This window comes from Solanum lycopersicum, chromosome 8 (genome assembly GCF_036512215.1).
Source record: "Solanum lycopersicum chromosome 8, SLM_r2.1".
NCBI classification, from domain to species: Eukaryota; Viridiplantae; Streptophyta; class Magnoliopsida; order Solanales; family Solanaceae; genus Solanum; species Solanum lycopersicum.
In genome coordinates this window covers 2115184-2132619 of record NC_090807.1, presented here as the reverse complement: position 1 = coordinate 2132619, position 17436 = coordinate 2115184, and the positions used below count along the sequence as shown (strand labels likewise).

General features: G+C 29.9%; 4 protein-coding genes across 4 annotated transcripts; 3 read left to right on the top strand and 1 right to left on the bottom strand.

Annotated features, from left to right (window-relative positions):
• The first annotated feature begins 3099 nt into the window (after positions 1–3099).
• On the top strand, positions 3100–4614 carry LOC101251307 (early nodulin-like protein 15). The gene is made up of 2 exons (XM_004244476.5): positions 3100–3434; positions 4161–4614. The coding sequence occupies exons 1-2, from the start codon at positions 3251–3253 to the stop codon at positions 4499–4501; spliced, it is 525 nt and encodes a 174-aa protein (XP_004244524.1). The 5' UTR covers positions 3100–3250; the 3' UTR covers positions 4502–4614.
• Positions 4615–4940: 326 nt separating this feature from the next.
• On the bottom strand, positions 4941–10891 carry LOC101251012 (nucleoid-associated protein At4g30620, chloroplastic). Its single transcript, XM_004244475.5, has 7 exons — positions 10432–10891; positions 8407–8546; positions 5986–6086; positions 5849–5888; positions 5610–5681; positions 5201–5257; positions 4941–5123 (listed from the first exon to the last, which is right to left on the bottom strand). Exons 1-7 carry the CDS (start codon positions 10526–10528, stop codon positions 5052–5054), a joined length of 579 nt encoding a protein of 192 aa, XP_004244523.1. The 5' UTR covers positions 10529–10891; the 3' UTR covers positions 4941–5051.
• Positions 10892–12426: 1535 nt separating this feature from the next.
• On the top strand, positions 12427–14694 carry LOC101250715 (2-oxoglutarate-dependent dioxygenase 19). Its single transcript, XM_004244474.3, has 4 exons — positions 12427–12878; positions 13361–13596; positions 13671–13998; positions 14316–14694. Exons 1-4 carry the CDS (start codon positions 12633–12635, stop codon positions 14559–14561), a joined length of 1056 nt encoding a protein of 351 aa, XP_004244522.1. The 5' UTR covers positions 12427–12632; the 3' UTR covers positions 14562–14694.
• Positions 14695–16344: 1650 nt separating this feature from the next.
• LOC101252574 (GCN5-related N-acetyltransferase 8) lies at positions 16345–17070 on the top strand. The gene has a single exon (XM_004253467.5). It carries the CDS (start codon positions 16345–16347, stop codon positions 17068–17070), a length of 726 nt encoding a protein of 241 aa, XP_004253515.1.
• The last annotated feature ends 366 nt before the right edge of the window (positions 17071–17436 follow it).

Sequence of the window (17436 nt, the reverse complement as noted above, 5' to 3'; positions counted from 1 at the left end):
TCCTATGTGATTTACGAGCTATTACATAGGAGCGGAAATTTTACTCCGCAGCTACTAATTTTCCTTGTCATAAAATTTTACTCCGTGCGCACCCATAAAAAAAATGTATCATTCTTCAAGTACGTAAAAGTGAACAACTTTTATCCTTCAACTTTAAATTATTAGAAAACTAACATATTCTCAAAAATAAAGTCATTCCTCCTTCTAATTATTATTTTTAGATATGTCAAAAACATTATCATGAATTTTTTTGATAATTAAATTTAGCATTTTGTAAAAAAATTTGATTTGACAATCTTTTCATTTATTCTTCATGTAATTTGATATTAAAAATACTACTAGTTTAAAATATATTTTTTTTCTCAATTGAATACTGGAGATTTCGCTTCTAAATAATGTAGAATATGCTTGGAGATTTCGCTTCTAATAATATAAAAAGAAATTCAAATATAACACATAATTAATATTTTAGATTAAGCTAAAAATTTATTGATCTAAAATATAATTTAACTATGAAAAAAATAAAGATAATTAAGCTATAACTCCATTACTAAATGAGACAAGTAACAGATCATGTATGTACTCTACAACTTTTAAATACTTGGAAAGGATGAATAACACTTACAAGAATAGTTTAAGTTTGAAAAATAGTAAAAAAAAAATTAATTAAAAATAATACTTGAAGGATAGAGCTTTAATTTGAAATATGATTTGAAGAATGTTTTTAAATATAATGTGTTTTTAAATATAATGTTTTAAATAGATGCATACCTCTAACGTGCATTGATTACCTTCTTTAGTATAAATTAGTAAAATTTCTATATTATAAATTGATTATACAAACAGTTCAATTACTTCTTTTTTTTCAATTACTTTTTTCTTTTTTTCGTAGTTTTGAAAAATTATAGCGCCACAAGGAAATGTATATTAAGATAATAACATACTACTCTACTCAAAGAATTACCTAAAATTAAATCAATTTAATATTTTAAATTAAAATTATGTCAAAAATCTAAATATCTATATGTCCTAAAAAAAAACCTTTAGAAATGTTAATTTTAATAACACTTAACCAATATCAATAAAAACCTAATTAATGAATAAAACATATTTATCTCTATCTCAAAATGAAGCCTAATTTCAAAATTCAAAAAGCTCCTAAAATTCAATTGTAGTAAAAAAAAAAAAATACAAAAGCTCAAGGCGTATATAGCTTATACAATTAATAAGTTGAAGTTGAAACTCTTTTAACATTTCAAAGCTCACTAAATATTCATTAAAAAAAAAATTCATCAAATTCTGGATACGCCTCTAACTAATATAACTTGCAATAAATAAGTTAAAAATAAAACTCAATATTTCCAACACAAAGAAACATGCATATGTAAATGTAAAAACTTCACTAAAGAATTCGAAATTCAAGCTACATCAATTTGCATAAGAGTTATCCTCAAAAAGTACGTAAGTACATTATTTAAAATTCTGAATCCGCCTCTAATTAGATCTGTTTGCGAAGAGTATCCTCGGAATGAACAGTACTCGAGATAAGTACATTATTTAAATTTCTGAATTCGCCTCTGATTAGATCTGCTTGCGAGGAGTATCCTCGGGACGAACAGTACTCGAGGGTACCCTCGCAAGGGGTTCCGATTTCTTGTTCATATAAGTCATGTAATACCAAATACTACCAACAACAACAGCACCACCTATCGCCATCGTACGAGGACTATATGGTAAATTTCTCCATGGCTTATTTACATCACCATTAGCCATTTTTCTTCAAATTATTGAGAAATAAATTATTATTTTTTACTTTATTTCTCTTTTTTTTTTAGAGATAAACTTTTTTTTTTTGTGAGACTTTGTTACATTTTTTTTTCCTCATATTATATATATATATAATAGAAGTTTGTGTAGGGTATATGAGGAGATGAGTGACACGTTGCTCTTTTGTGTCATATTATGAGAAGTTTGCTTTTGCATGTACTTTGACATGTGGCATTTGATTTTTGTTTCTTCTTTTGAGTTTCCAAAAGAGGATAAGAGATGGCGTATATCACGCGGTGATGGATTCAGAATTTTCGTTCGGAGAAAAATAATAAAAAGTTCAAACCCTTGATGTTTGAGCTTTACGTCAAAGGGGTGTATGTCTGCTAGGGATGTACGTGGCTGAGTTGGTTTATGTCTTTCAAATATCAAATCAAATCATTCATGTAACATTTTTAAATTTATATACAAACCAAATCAAATTAATAAAATTCATATTTTTTTTAGGGTTTTTCAACTTCAGTTTTTCAAATACCAAACCTGATTACTATGTCGAATTTTTAAATTTATAAATCAGACAAAACTAATTAATAAACTTTGAATTTTTAGATTTTTTCGGTAAAGTTTGCATACAAACATATAATTAACTTGTGCTTCAAATATTTCTTTAGTCCAACCAAAATACAAGCATCGAAGGTGTTTCTTTTAAAAAAAGAAACATAAAATATGGGATGAGTATTGATGACACAAAAATATTCTAATAAAAAATAATAATGAAATCATCGTATAAAATAAATATTGTAAAGTCATAATGAAAATAATCATAATTTAAAAAGTATACAATCATGCTAAAATAATTCTAATAAGTACTAGTTACATTAATAAATAGTTAAGAAAAATTAAAAATTAAAGTACGTATTTTAATTTTATGAAACCAATGTAAAACTAAAGAACAAATATTCAATATTATTAGTGTTAATAAAAAGCCGAAAGAACTATTGAAAGTGTTAAGATACCTCTAAACTACGTGAGAATTAAGAGGATTATTTCACTCATGTTGCAAGAAAAAATACTTTTTTAAATTTAACGTTCAAATCAAACTGTGTCATGTGAATTAAAATATTATTTTTTTGGTTTTTTTCTACTGGACTTTGGGCTTTTATCTGATCTTCCATTAAAAGTTGGGCTAATGGATTAAAGCCCAACTAAAAAAAATATGAAAAAAGCCCAATAAATATTTGACCGTTACTATCCTTTAACCTTATTATTTTAACGGCTAGTTTTCTTGTTCCATTTTAGCTACAATTTAACTCTCAACGGCTAGTTTTCTCTTCACTATATATATATATATATGACCAAAACATATTTCAAAATTTATCAAACAAATTATTCATCTCTTGCTCTCAATTTTCCCTTTTCGAAACCTTCGTAATCGATCGAAAAAAAATTGTTTTCGAGCTTAATTAACTTCATTTCATACTCAATGGCTGTTTTTTCAAGAAATGTGTTTGTAATGGCAATTCTGTTTTTCAGTCTATTAAGCTTCACAGAAGCAAGAGATCATTTGGTTGGTGGAAAAACTAATTCTTGGAAAATCCCGTCTTCTGAATCGGATTCCCTCAATCGTTGGGCTGAGAAAACACGATTCCTCGTTGGAGATTCTCTTGGTACGTTAAAAAAAAGTCTCAGTTTTATAAATTTTGCATTTATGACACATAAATTAAAACATAGGGATACAAATCACGGGTGGACCGTAGGGTCCTGTACCCATTTTTCGTATTTTGAATCTCTGAGTAAAAATTTTAACTCGTTTTTTTTTATGACACATCAATTGAAATACAAATTTTTGCATTTGCTAGTACTACTAGAAGGGACAAATCAGGGGTTGAACCCAGTGTCCTGAACCCCTTTTTCGTATTTTGAACCTGTGAATGAAAATTTTTCACTCGTTTTTTTTTTATGAAACAAAGTGATACAACTTTTTGCATTTGCTAGTATACTACTACTAGAAAGGATAAATCATGTTATAGTCCTTGAACTCCTTTTTTCGTATTTTGAATCTGTATGTTAAAATTTTAACTCGTTTATTTATGACACATAAATTGAAATAAAGTGATACAACTTTTTGCATTTGCTAGTATACTACTATTAGAAAGGATAAATCACGTTATAGTCCTTGAACCCCTTTTTCGTATTTTGAACCTGTGAGTGAAATTTTAACTCGTTTTTTTTTATGACACATAAATTAAAACAAAGTGATACAACTTTTTGCATTTGCTATAGTATAGTACTACTAGAAAGGACAAATCACGTCAATAGTCCTGAACCCTTTTTTCATATTTTGAACCTCTGAGTGAAAATCTAACTCGTTTTTTTTTTTTTTTTTTGGTTAGTGTGGAAGTATGATGGGGCAAAAGATTCAGTGTTGGAAGTGAGTAAGAAGGATTATGTGACATGTAACACATCAAGTCCAATTGCAATGCATAATGATGGGAACACAAAGATAGTGTTGGAACATTTTGGGGCATATTATTTTATAAGTGGTGTAAAAGGGAGTTGTGAACAAGGACAAAAATTGGTTGTCGTTACGTTGTCTAAGAGGAGATACGCAGATGCACCAGTACCGTCTCCGGTTGAATTTGATGGTCCAGCTATAGCACCTACTAGCAATGGTTTTAGTTTGAAGGCTAGTTTGGTTGTGGCTTTTGGGGTTTTAGTAGGGTTTTGGGTTTGAACTGATTTTTTTATTTTTTTTTAATTATTGGGAATGGTCATTATATTCTTTTATTTAATTTGTTGTTTACTTTGCCTTAATGTTTAAATAAAAAGTTTTTTTTTTTTTGTTCATGGAAACTTTACAATACTGAAAATTATCAAAATTTTATTTTATTTTTTCATGCACCCACACATGATTGTTTGATACTTAGATTAATTCGGATTAGTTGATTGAGAATGTTGAATTTTGATGAGTTTTTGAATGATTGGGAAATATATTTATTTTTCGAGTCGAAATTAATTTTATGCGAAAAGTTCTCTTTTTAGCTTGGGCATATTCAACTCTTGAAAATGTCGATATCGTCTAGATAAAATTCGAATTTCAAGAATCAAATAATAATAAAAATAAAAATAAAAATTATTATATAATTTTTGAGAAATGACATAAATGATCATTATTGAGAGCAAAAAATATATATATTAACTGAAAGCTCATTTTTGCTTCACAGTGTTTTTGCACAAAATGTAAAAATAAAACTATAAACAAAAACTGTAACTTATTTTTCTGATTACTTCATTCCTTCTAATCCTGCTGGCATCCCTAAGCTCTGAGCAAGATTGCTCATTCTCTCCTTCATTGCCTAACATACATTCAAAAACATCATTATTTTGCATCGTATCGAAGAAAATCATGAAAAACAATTACTATACTTATTACCAGTACACTTTTCTGGTGCGCGTCCTTGTACGCCTCTGTTACCAGAAGTGACAGTTTCTGCATCCACCAAACATACAAACACAAGATTATGTCTTTTAAGGTTACAAGTGAGATAAGAGAATACGATGATTCGATATTCAAAGAGTTAGAACATTGATGGGCCATTGGAGTGTGGCACTTCTCCGGACCCTATGTGACCGTAGGACAGCATAGTGCTTCGCGCTTCCTTTTTTATTCAAAGAGTTGTAACAACAACCTGTAATCATGGATTAACATGTGCTCTCCCAAAAGGTTTGTGTCAATCACAAGACTCTAATTAAAGGATATACTGACACTAAAACTCAACTAGACTATCTGAATTTATTTTCGAGTCTGATAAGTTTGGATAGCCACAAACATATAAACTTACATCAGATCCCATGTCCATTGCAGCGTCAGTTATTTCAATGCGCACCGGCTGTTGGTTACCAGAAAGTGTTGCCTACAGAACAGTCCAGATAAAAAATTTAAGCAGTCATTATGAGAGAACAATTTCAAGCACAAGTTTTTTATCTTTGCAAGTTTATCGGTGTCAATATGAGTCATGAGAGAAACGTGGAGGGATAAGGAGAGAAACAAAAAGCTTATCTTTGGGAAAGCAATCAATACCTTTATAAGTTCACCTTCACAGTAGCCATCAAACTCTGCACTGTAAATTAGAACAAAAAGTAACACAATAATTTAGAGTAAAGGGTAATGGAAGAGTGACTGTAACGAGTATGGAAAAATTTATCAGGAACACCTACGCTGCAAGTTCTTTCTGCACACGAACTGCCTCGACTTGAACAACCATTTGTGCCTTCTTTACAGTTTCATACAGATTTTGCATGTTTCCAAGTACTCCAGCCTGGTTGAAGTTAGATTAATCATGACAAAGAAACATGATGATTTTGATATCACGCAAGACCACCAACAAACCAGACTATGTTTTTTTCTAAAGCAAAATAAGTAGGAAGCTAGATACAAAACCTAAGAAATAATAATCTATGAACGGTCAATAAGTAGTTGCTAGGTATTTGATATAACGATCAATACAGAGACAGTATATGATTGCTGCACCAAATAACATCTTTTATATGCATGGTAATCCACGTAGAAGAAAAAAGGCGTATAATTTATGCGTCAAAACTATGAATAAAGGACTCTCCCTGATAATGGTGGACGGGGATCTTTTCCCTCATTTTCATCAAGTCCTGCAACAAGTACACTTCTCAGTCTTTCATCAGAAATTCTGAGGGTAAATACCAGACTATAAGAGTTTTCTGAAACACTCAAAAAGATTTTTTGTTTAAGTAAATTTATATGATATTCTCTTGAGTAAATTGAAGTATCATCTCTCATTATGTACCATGAGCAATTTTTGTTTAGGTAAATTCGTGAGACATTCTCTAGGGTAAATTGGAGTGTCATCTCTATTTATTTTTTCTGTACTCTCCGGTATATTTTCTAATATAATGGAATTATTCTTCCTCGTTGCTAGATGTATGCATAACTGAAGAACCATAAGATTTATATAAGTCATCTCTCTATCTCTCTTTTATTGGCTTTATTATCATATTTTGTCCCCTTCAAATCAAGAGTAAATCCTCAACAAGTCTTCAATGTTCATCTTCTACGATTATCCCGTTTAGGAATTTCTCAAGATTGATATGGAACTGTGCTCTTAGGATCTTGATAGTGAAATTTACAGACTTGCACCAAAAGAATACTTCAAAAGATCGATGAGCTTGCTAAATGTCTTATTTTTTTTGTATAGCTGGAGTAATTTATCCCCTGTAAACTCCCGAGACAACTTTTAGGATTTCGTTAGCTCCTTATCTTTAGTATGGGGCTCATTGTAATGGAGCTAACAAACTCGCGTTTGCTCATACTCTTTTGTCTACTATTTGCATCTGATTGATTCCTTTAATGAAATCTATTACTTCATCAAAAAAAAAATTGGATGCGCTTGCTACTAGCATTATTTTGTTAATGTCGTATTTTAGGACATATTCTCCTCCCATTTAAATTATTTTGTGATATTGGTACATGTTTTTTCCCCTTCATTGAAAAGTATCAAATTTTGGAGATACGTCAAAGCAAGTTGAAATGTGCTGAATCTAAACACTCACTGACAACTTTGCTACTTCATTTTCTTCTAACGGAACTTTGTGGAGTGGTTACTAATTCCTGGATGATTAGACACATTAGCAACAAATCCATTGGTCCACTTATGTAAGTCTAATCTTAAACAAATACTTAAAGGAGATTACCTTGAAAGCAAACCGTCTATCCTTCATTACATCAGCCTCAATCCTCAGTCAATCGTACTATCCTCAACACACACTCTTTGGCCTTCTTCAGCCTATTTTAATCGGTATCCTCACTTCCCACACATCCACTTCCTCCTTTACGAGTGTCTACTTTTAGAATTGGCAATTCATAGTTTGTGCTTTTACGCTGGTCTGCTTACATGGTCTATACACTTCATAAATTGTTCTTTTCGTCTTTTTTTTTTAATGACAAGGAAACCTGCAGCCGCTATCCTTTGGGTGTGCACAATGTAAAAACTCCTTTCCTATGCAATAACTTGCAAACTAGAGGTAACCCACACTAGACAAAGCCGGTGCAACGAGCTCTTCTTTTCATGTTACTGATTGTCTAATGTGATTATTTAAAATTATGATTCTTCTCTACCCTTGATGGTACTATTACGTATTGGAATTAAACACACTTTAAACAGTAATATTCAAATGTACTCAGATGAGGAAACATTTAAATGTGACAATTGCAACTAAAGATACATGAAATACACATATATGAATTTCATTTATAGTGATTAGGCAAATTATTTAATGTAAGCAAAAAGGGTTTTACCAAAATATAACCAACCAAGAACTCATTATTGCCAAAAGAAATGGCGGTACAGCACTGTCTCGTGTAATAATATATGATAAAGCTATGAAAAATTTATAACCATGATAAGAGACCTCACATCCAAGACAACAAACCCCAAAGGGTAAAAGATGATACTACAGGAAAATCTTACTAAGGATCGTATGGATATTTCATGCAGGGTTGTCCAGAACATGGTTTAATTCAAATTTACATAACAATCAAGTAAACTCCTGCGAGAATTTTGCACATATTATGTTTTTGTATCAATTAAAGAAGAGAATAATCTGCACCTTTGAGGAATTATCATCACTGTTATTATCCTTTTTTCCACCAAACAAGCCATGAACGTGGAGAGATCTCCTAGATTTCTGGCCATTTCGTAATGATACACTTGAAGGACCAATAAGTAGGGTACTTGAGTTTGATTTACCTAAAACACGATGAAGGTATGTCACATTAGAATCATTCCTAGAATTAGTAAGAAACTTTTAAATAGCAATATACATCATAAGACATATCAGAAACTAAAGGGATTAGCTAAGAAGAAAGGTAAGTTAAAATGAAACACAAAAGATTACAGAAAAAGACAAATATTTTCTGACTAATCTCATGAAACACTCTCCCACGTAGCTGGTTAAACCATAGCAACAGTAAAGACAATTTTTTTAATCGTCAAAAGTCAAGCATTTTACTTGCTGAGATACTTCCAAATAAATTCAGAACTTGAGAGGGGATCAGAGTGCACACTATATTGATTGCCAACCAAAATGATCTAATCATGGAATAATACATAGATAGACACTTTAACTTGGCATCAACACTCCAACTTTGAGTAAGCACATCTAGACACTTCAACTCGTCTCCATTGTGTTAGTTAGCTCTCCCAACTCACAAAATGATCATCTAGACACCTCAACTCGTCTCCTCTGTGTCAATTATAGCACTCCAACTCACAAAATGATCATCTAGACACCTCTACTAAATGTGTCATGTCTTCATCGAGTGTCCATGAGACACTGTAGGGACAAGTTGGAGTGTTCAGTGGTCAATTGAGACCAAGTTGTGGTGTCTAGATGTGCACTATCAAAGTTAGAGTTTGCACAATGCCATTAACTCCTTAATGACCATATGCGGCACTAAGAAAAAGAAAAAGACAAATGATTCTTACTATAATAAACACAGACACATTTTATTGAACATTCTTCAGCAGAAGCCAGAATATAACCATGATAAGCAAGCTTTAGTATACCAATTTAACGTAAACAGGGTTATCTCGGAACCTTTTCTTTTTCTTTCTTTGGAACCTCCAACTTTCGAATCCTACAGAAGCACTATATATACCGGACCCTCCAAAGTACAAACTAGACTTCTTCCATTTAGAGTTCAACACATTTGAAAAACATACAAAGCTAACCTCTGGAATGGCATGGTATGGTCTTAAACATCCTTATACCCTCCATCTAATATAATTTTGATATTTATACAACCAATATATAAACATTTCCTAACAGAAGAGCAAACCAAATTACCAATAAAGCAACCAGAAAAATGTACTCTAAGTTGTTCGGACTCTCCAAAAAATGTCGACGTTTTTGAAGATTCCAACATAGAGTACCATTACAAAAAAATAAAACACTTCCATTAAACATGGTAAAATCAAATGGTGGAGTAGCCCCTAGGGCGGCTTTTGTCTAGTGGTAAGTGCACATGAGAGACGACGGATACTAATCTCGGGATAAACTACAGGATTATTTTATCATGCATTTAGTTAGGGATATTAGTTAGTCCCCAGATTATTTATCCTATACTAGAAATCTCATCCCCCATAACAAATGACCCCTATAATGTTTCGATTACCCATTATCCATCGAGTTCTGAATCGTACACCACTGTTCCTCAAAGGATAGATTTCTCAGTTATCAAAAACACTATCAAATGGTGTAAAGCAAGGGCGTTGCATTAACGAGGTTCATCCAACCCCCTTCGGCAAAAAATTACATTATTTATACATGGTTAAAATAAGTTTATATGTACATATAATAGATATTGATTCCCAAATTTGGCTCCACCTCTTGAGTAAAGTAGCTAAAAATTGAGTCTTTATAGATTAAATGTGAATATAAGTAAAACACAAAACTATGGTGTTTGATAATTTTTCCAAAAAGATCCATTAAAGAACCAAAATACCCAAGATGCAGAATCATAAAAGCAATAAACCCAACAAATTTCAGAAGCAATAAAAATTTGCCCAATTCAAAAAATTTTGAAATTAATAACTAAAAATACATTAAACAAAGATAGAATCATGAACTTACTGAATGGCAGTGAAGAAGAAGAAGGGCATTTATGGTCATTTGGTCTTTGATAATTGAGGAATTGAGATGTTAAGGTAGCACTTGGAGAAATCGCCATTAAAGATTAAGCTTTTGAGGACTATCCCTCTTTTGAGTAGGTTAGATATCCTTTCCTCCCTCTCAATTTACCTAACATTTTTTAAAATTTCGACATTTTAAATAAATTTATCATAAATTTTTATTTGATTTTGAATTGTCAATTATTATAATTTATAATATCTTTTAACTAATATACAGATATTTAAACTTCATTATAAAAAAATTGAAGATTTTATTAGCAAATTACCGATCAAACTGAAATTATTCGATTTTTAAAAAATGAAAAGTATCACATAAATAGAAACAGTAGAAGTATATTTTATTTCTTTATCTAATACTCGTTCGTTCACTTTGAGTTGTTACGTTTTCTTTTTTAAGAGTCAATCGATAAAAACTTTGATTAACATTTAATGATATGTTTTTTCATTATATTGATATGTTAAAAATAATAACTTTTAATTTTTTCATATAGTTTGTGAATATCTAAATATTTTGTTTGAAACGGCATTAACAAATAAGAAAATATATTTTACGTTTTAGTTAACAAATTCATATTTGGTGAAACCATTATTATTATTATTTTATTTGGTATACTAAAAGTTGGCTAGGTTTGTTTTTTCAACAATGTTCAATGTACCTTCCGTTAGAAATTAAAGAAAATCGACAAATACGCAAGTTCGACTTTATTATTTTAAGAAAATATTTTTTATTTTTATTTAATTATTTAAATTTAGAGCCAACACTATTTCGAACAAATAATAATATATAGAGTATATTCACAAGCAAATAAACTCTTACCTTATAAAAATACATAAGTTATTATTAATAAATCCTCGACTCAAGAACTGGTCAAAGCAAATGAAAATAGTAAGGTTTTCATAGCTATTTGGAGTACTTTGAGAAACCTGTTTATTATTATTATTATTATTATTATTGAGAACATGTTTAAATGTTTGCATTAGCATGAATATAACTATATTTTTTCACGTATATTTTTTCTGTTATATTTGTGGAGGATATTTTTATGAACAAATAAATAATTTATTTTAAAATTTTTTTATCTCAAACATATTTTGTTATTGCTGTATTTTTCGTTTATCTAAAACAAAAAAAAAAGAATTCAAACGCAACTTTCCTTCTCGTTATTTCCTCTAGACTTTCGTTTGCTATATATTCAAGGGAAAAGGGTCTGATATACCCCTCAACTTTGTCATTTGAAGTTGATATACCCCTCGTTATAAAAGTGGCTCATATATACCCTTACCGTTATACAAACGGCTCACATATACCCCTGCCGTTACAAAATGGCTCACATATACCCTTCATTTAACGGAAGTTGAAAAATTAGTTTTAAATTTATATTTATTACTTCTAATTTTTTTAAAAAAATTATTTAGGGGTATATATGATTCTTCTATCAAAGTTCAAGGTATATTTTAATTTTTTTCATACATAAATTATTTTTTGACTTCTTTTATTATAATTATTTGAATTTCTTATTCTTATTTTGTTTTCTTTCATTACTTAGTTTAAAGAATAAAAAATTAAACTATTTTTTGTGTGTATTTTAATTTAATTTCGTATTCGAAGAAAAAATTTGGTCATCTACAATAAGTTTTACAAGAATATTAGTGAAACATAAATAAATTTGATTATAAAAATAATATAAATTAGTCATTGAAACAAAAAAAAAATCAAAAAAAATATGTTTGACGAGGATTAAATTTACTCATATGTGATTATATTTTTTTTTAAAAAAAATAATTAAAATTTAGATTAAAATTATTATTTTTTCATTTCCGTTAGAGGAAAAGGGTATATGTGAGCCATTTGTTTACAAGTAAAGGCATATATGAGCCACTTTCATAACAAAGTGTATATCAGCTCTAAATGACAAAGTCGAGGGGTATATCAGACGAAACTAATAATTCGCGTTGTGGATACCTTCTTTCATTTATGGACAAATTTACTATCAAACAAAATAACAAATTCACTAAATAAATTTTTTTAAATATTTTAAATCAAAATATCTCCATTGGCAACTAAAGTTGTTGTCCTCTTATAAAAGTCATCATCATATTGCATACACAATATACCACCATTAAAATTAAAGTTCTTATATTATGACAACTCCAATAATTAATCAACCATCCATTAGTGTTAAAACACTTTCTGAATCACCAAATCTCAAATTTATCCCTTCTAATTATGTTAACACTAATATTTATCCCCTTGAATCTGAGCCACATGATCATTCAAACTCAATCCCCACCGTCGATTTTTCGCTACTCAACTCCATTGATCCTCATCAAAGGTCTCAAGCTATCAACAATCTCAATAAAGCTTGTCGAGAATGGGGATTTTTCATGGTACACTATAATATGTTTTTTTTATATTATTATATTTTTTTTTATTGTGTTGTATGTTCATGAATATATATATAGTTCAAAGTATTACAAAGATTTTCATTTTATTAATTGATCAAACCATATTATAGAGCAAAGATTCTAGAAGTACAATTAATTTTGGTTAGTAAATATGAAACTAACAATATATTACACATAATTGTTAGTACTACTTTTGTCGTTGATTTCAAAATCGTCAGTTAGTATCTTAGAAAATCATATTTTTTATATAATCATTTTGTTTAATAAAAAAATTGACTTTCTGATATAATAACGTTGAGTTTAATGATTTTTGAAACTTATTGCTCTAAAACAAGTTATACGAAGTAATTAAATTGTTACATGCTAAATATGAAAAAAAATGAATTTTTTTCTAGACGGGCTTTTTAAACAGATTAAAAAGGAAAAAAAAGAAATCGTATACCTAAATATGTTTCATGGTGAAGGTGGTAAACCATGGGATACAAGAAAGTTTGATGAATAAAGTGATTGATGGTACTCAAGGATTTTTCAATTTAAGAGAAGAAGAGAAGAAAGAATTTGAAGGGAAACATGTTTTGGACCCTATAAGATATGGAACAAGCTTCAATACCTCTAAAGAGAAAACTTTCTTTTGGAGGGACTATCTTAAGGTCTTTGTGCATCCAAAGTTCCACTCTCCTAGCAAACCCGATCGATACAGGTACACCAGGAATCTTAGTAGCTCAGTTTGTCGACTATACTTACGTATAATCATCATTTTTTTTTCTTATGTAGTGATATTATGTGGGAGTATTGTGAGAAAGTTAGACAAGTAACAAAAGTATTACTTGGAGGAATATCACAAGGTTTAGGACTTGAAGAATGTTATCTGGAAAAAACTCTAGAGGTGAAGTCAGGATTTCAAATTTTTATCGCGAATTATTACCCTAGTTGTCCTCAGCCAGAACTTGCACTTGGTATGCCACCTCATTCAGATCATGGCCTATTAACTCTAATTATTCAAAACCAAGTTGGAGGATTACAAGTTCAACATCAAGGCAAATGGATTCATGTCAATGCCCTTCCCAACTCACTCTTGGTCAATACCGGCGACCATCTCGAGGTATGAATTCAATCGACTGACTATCTGAAAGTAATACGTAATACGTGTGTGAGATTTATAATTTAAGTTGATAATAGATATTTTTTACAAATATGTATTCTCATAAAATGGTATTCTTAAATTTGATACAAGAGTGTTAGGTTAGACTATACATGGATCGTAAAAAGAATTTGTTACACTATCAAGTCATGTTCACCTATTGTATGATAGCAACACGTTGACGTTTTTTTTATTTTCGATATTTTAAATTCCAAATTTAATTTATTAATGGAGAATATCAGTACATTAGTTGATTGACTGTCTGACCTGTTCGGTAGATATTTAGTAATGGAAAGTACAAAAGCAATATACACAAAGTAGTGGTGAACAACACAAGTCCAAGAATATCAGTAGCTGTTGCTCATGGACCATCACTAGAAGCAATTGTAAGTCCAGCTTCTCCATTGATACAAAGTGAAACCAATTATACCCCAATGAAGTACAAGGATTACATGGAGATGCAACAAAGTAATCAACTTCACCAAAAATCCATTTTGGAACAAGTCAAAATTAAGAGGAAATGATTATTTTCCCCCCCTAATATATAATTGGGAAATATATATTTATGTAATATTTATAGAATCTAAATGTACTGATGCTTGTTATTGAATCCATTACATTTTTAAAAGTATTTAAAATTAAGTTATTGTTATGAAATTAGTGATTCTTTTACTTATAAAACTATTTTTAGTGTTAGAGATTAATTGAATCCAATAACTCCTATAAAATAGGCATAATACATAAACATATTCACATTTAACTTTGAAGGTATACAATCAGACACTTAAACTTGTATAAAATTGTACAAATATACATACACATCCTACGTGGCAGTGGAAATTCGCATCCTACGTGATTTCCTACATGTTTTATGTCACATAGGATGCATGTGTCTATTTATTCAACTTTATACAAGTTTGAGTGTCTACAGAAACAAAGTTAAAGGGCCTAAATACAAAATGAAGTAAAGTTAAACGGCACTATTATGTATATATTTTCTAAACCTAGCTCGTATAAATTATTTCGAATAACAAAATAGTGTAACACATGCATTTGTCTAAAAAAAAAAAAAGAGTAGTGTAACATCACTTTCATGGTTAGCTATTCTATCTATACTCTTGCAATTGCAATTATTATACTAGTACTAGTAGTTGTATAATAGTTCTATTTTTCCTATCCACTAAATAATTCGAATTATTTCAATTATTACATGCGATATTTTTTTATCCAAACAACATCATATTTAGTATAGTCTCACAAAGCGGATAAATTCTTATCTTGTATTATAGAAAGTGTGCATTTGAGAAAATGTTGTTTTCTCAAACGTTCATCATATTGGAACAAGCTCGAGGTTTTACTATTTATTAAGATTCACTTATCTACATACGATAAAAGTGTCTCCAAATTTTAAATCGAAAACGTCTAATCTATAATAACATTTCATCTAATATGAAACTGTTCAATTAAAATAATTCATAAAAATTTTCGATTGTCTAAATAGAATTTACTAGTAAATATAAGGCGTCCTCGTCGCTATATTCAGCCAAAAAAATTTTTTCAATAAGGTGGCATTTCCAAAAATGTCCCAATAATTTTTATGTGGACCTTTGTATTTTATATTAAAATATTTATTTTATATATATATATATATATATATATATATAAATTATAAAATAAAATATTTAGTAAAAATTAATAAGAAAGTAGTGCCAGCCGACATAAAATTAAAATTTACTTCTTGGATACATATAATAAATGTTCTTTCTTGATACATGAACGAGCGTAGGTACATGCATGTCGGGGTGTTTAATTCGATATTCTTCGTTGAAAAAATAATAATATATATACAAATAAAATAAATATTTTGGACAACGTTGATTAATAGGTTGTTGTGGCCCAATAATTTCAGAGTCTTAAATGAATTTCAAATACCTTAACTGAGTTAATAATATTTTCCCACATTTTGAACACCCTTTATGAAAATCTTGATCGTAACATTTAGTTGACTAAATTATTTGAAGCTTTTATTAGGTCGATTGAAAAAAACGACGAAGAAACAAGTTAAATGAAAGCTGGCTAAAGCTAAAGACGAGTCAATAATTAAAGAAAAGTTATTTTTGATGTGACATGTGTTAAAAGATATTTTTTTTTAATAATTAAGAAAGTGACCCTTCTCTAGATCATATCTTATAAAGATCTTTAGTTTCCTTATTAGAATAAAGAAGTATCACGAAAAAATAGTAACGTATTATCTCACTATTTTTTCTATAGTCACAATTATTATCATAGTTTACGATATTTCTAAATATGGCTGAAAAAATCAGTTTCAGCACTCAAATATTTAGTAGAGTCCGCCTAGCTACGGAATCGGACGTATCACATCTCCACAAACTCATGTATCAAATGGCAAAATATCACAATTACACTAAAGTTTTTAATGCCACGAAAGCTTCGATTACTACCAATCTTTTTAAATCCGATAACCCTTGTCCTCCTTTCTACTCAGTTACCGCGTTCATTCTTGAAGTCTCATCCGACTCTTTCCCCCAAAATACCCTTAAAAATCCCATTTTCGACCCGATTTTGAAAATCGTTAATCTTGATTCACCTATACTAGACTCAGACTTAGAACTATTCAGAACAAGCAACAACATATCCAGTATACTATCAGAAGTGGATAATAAACCCTTATCTTCTGATAATAACGTCCTCGTAGCTGGCTATGTTCTATTCTACCCTTGCTATTCGGGTTACTTCGAAAAACCTGGTTTTTTTATCGAGAACATGTTTGTTAGAGAGTGTTATAGAAAGTGTGGATTTGGGAAAATGTTGTTTTCTGCTGTGGCATCTCAAGCAATTAAATTAGGGTTTACTAAAGTTGATTGGCTTACTGTTGGATGGAATGAAAATGCAATTGATTTTTATCTTGGAATGGGGGCTTATATTATGCAAGATGTTAAACGTTTTAGGCTTTGTGGTGATGGACTTGATGCATTTGCTACAAATGATCAAGATGGTGGTGACATGGTCTAAGTCGGGGGCTCTATCGAAACAGTCTTTTTACTTTGAATTTGCGTGTACCATTTTCCTCCATATTTCTTTACATATAGGTTGGATTGGTTCGAACTTTTCAGTATTATTGTCAAATTGAATTATGACGGTTTGATATCGATAAACAGAATTAAATAGAACTGTTTCAGATTATAGCTCTGTAATCTAAGGACTTTATCCAGAATTCTGCGGGATGATAAATTTCAATCAAGGCGTAATTTAGCACTTCACTTGATTGAACATGAAATTCAAGAATAAAAGAAAAATTTTCATAACGTATGGTTTTAAACATGACATAAGGTTTGTAACGGTTATAAAATTTTTAAAACTTGTGATTCTCATAATGTT

Bases quoted from the DNA above. Each gene is read 5' to 3' on its own strand.
- LOC101251307 (XM_004244476.5), top strand. From the start codon at position 3,251: ATGGCTGTTTTTTCAAGAAATGTGTTTGTAATGGCAATTCTGTTTTTC. The intron at 3,435-4,160 runs GTACGTTAAAAA...TTTTTTGGTTAG, and splicing joins CCTCGTTGGAGATTCTCTTG to TGTGGAAGTATGATGGGGCA.
- LOC101251012 (XM_004244475.5), bottom strand. From the start codon at position 10,528: ATGGCGATTTCTCCAAGTGCTACCTTAACATCTCAATTCCTCAATTAT. The intron at 6,087-8,406 runs GTGCAGATTATT...AACTTCAACCAG, and splicing joins GTGATGATAATTCCTCAAAG to GCTGGAGTACTTGGAAACAT. The intron at 5,682-5,848 runs GTATTGATTGCT...ACTGTTCTGTAG, and splicing joins GTGAAGGTGAACTTATAAAG to GCAACACTTTCTGGTAACCA.
- LOC101252574 (XM_004253467.5), top strand. From the start codon at position 16,345: ATGGCTGAAAAAATCAGTTTCAGCACTCAAATATTTAGTAGAGTCCGC.
- LOC101250715 (XM_004244474.3), top strand. From the start codon at position 12,633: ATGACAACTCCAATAATTAATCAACCATCCATTAGTGTTAAAACACTT. The intron at 13,597-13,670 runs GTACACCAGGAA...TTTCTTATGTAG, and splicing joins AGCAAACCCGATCGATACAG to TGATATTATGTGGGAGTATT. The intron at 13,999-14,315 runs GTATGAATTCAA...CCTGTTCGGTAG, and splicing joins ATACCGGCGACCATCTCGAG to ATATTTAGTAATGGAAAGTA.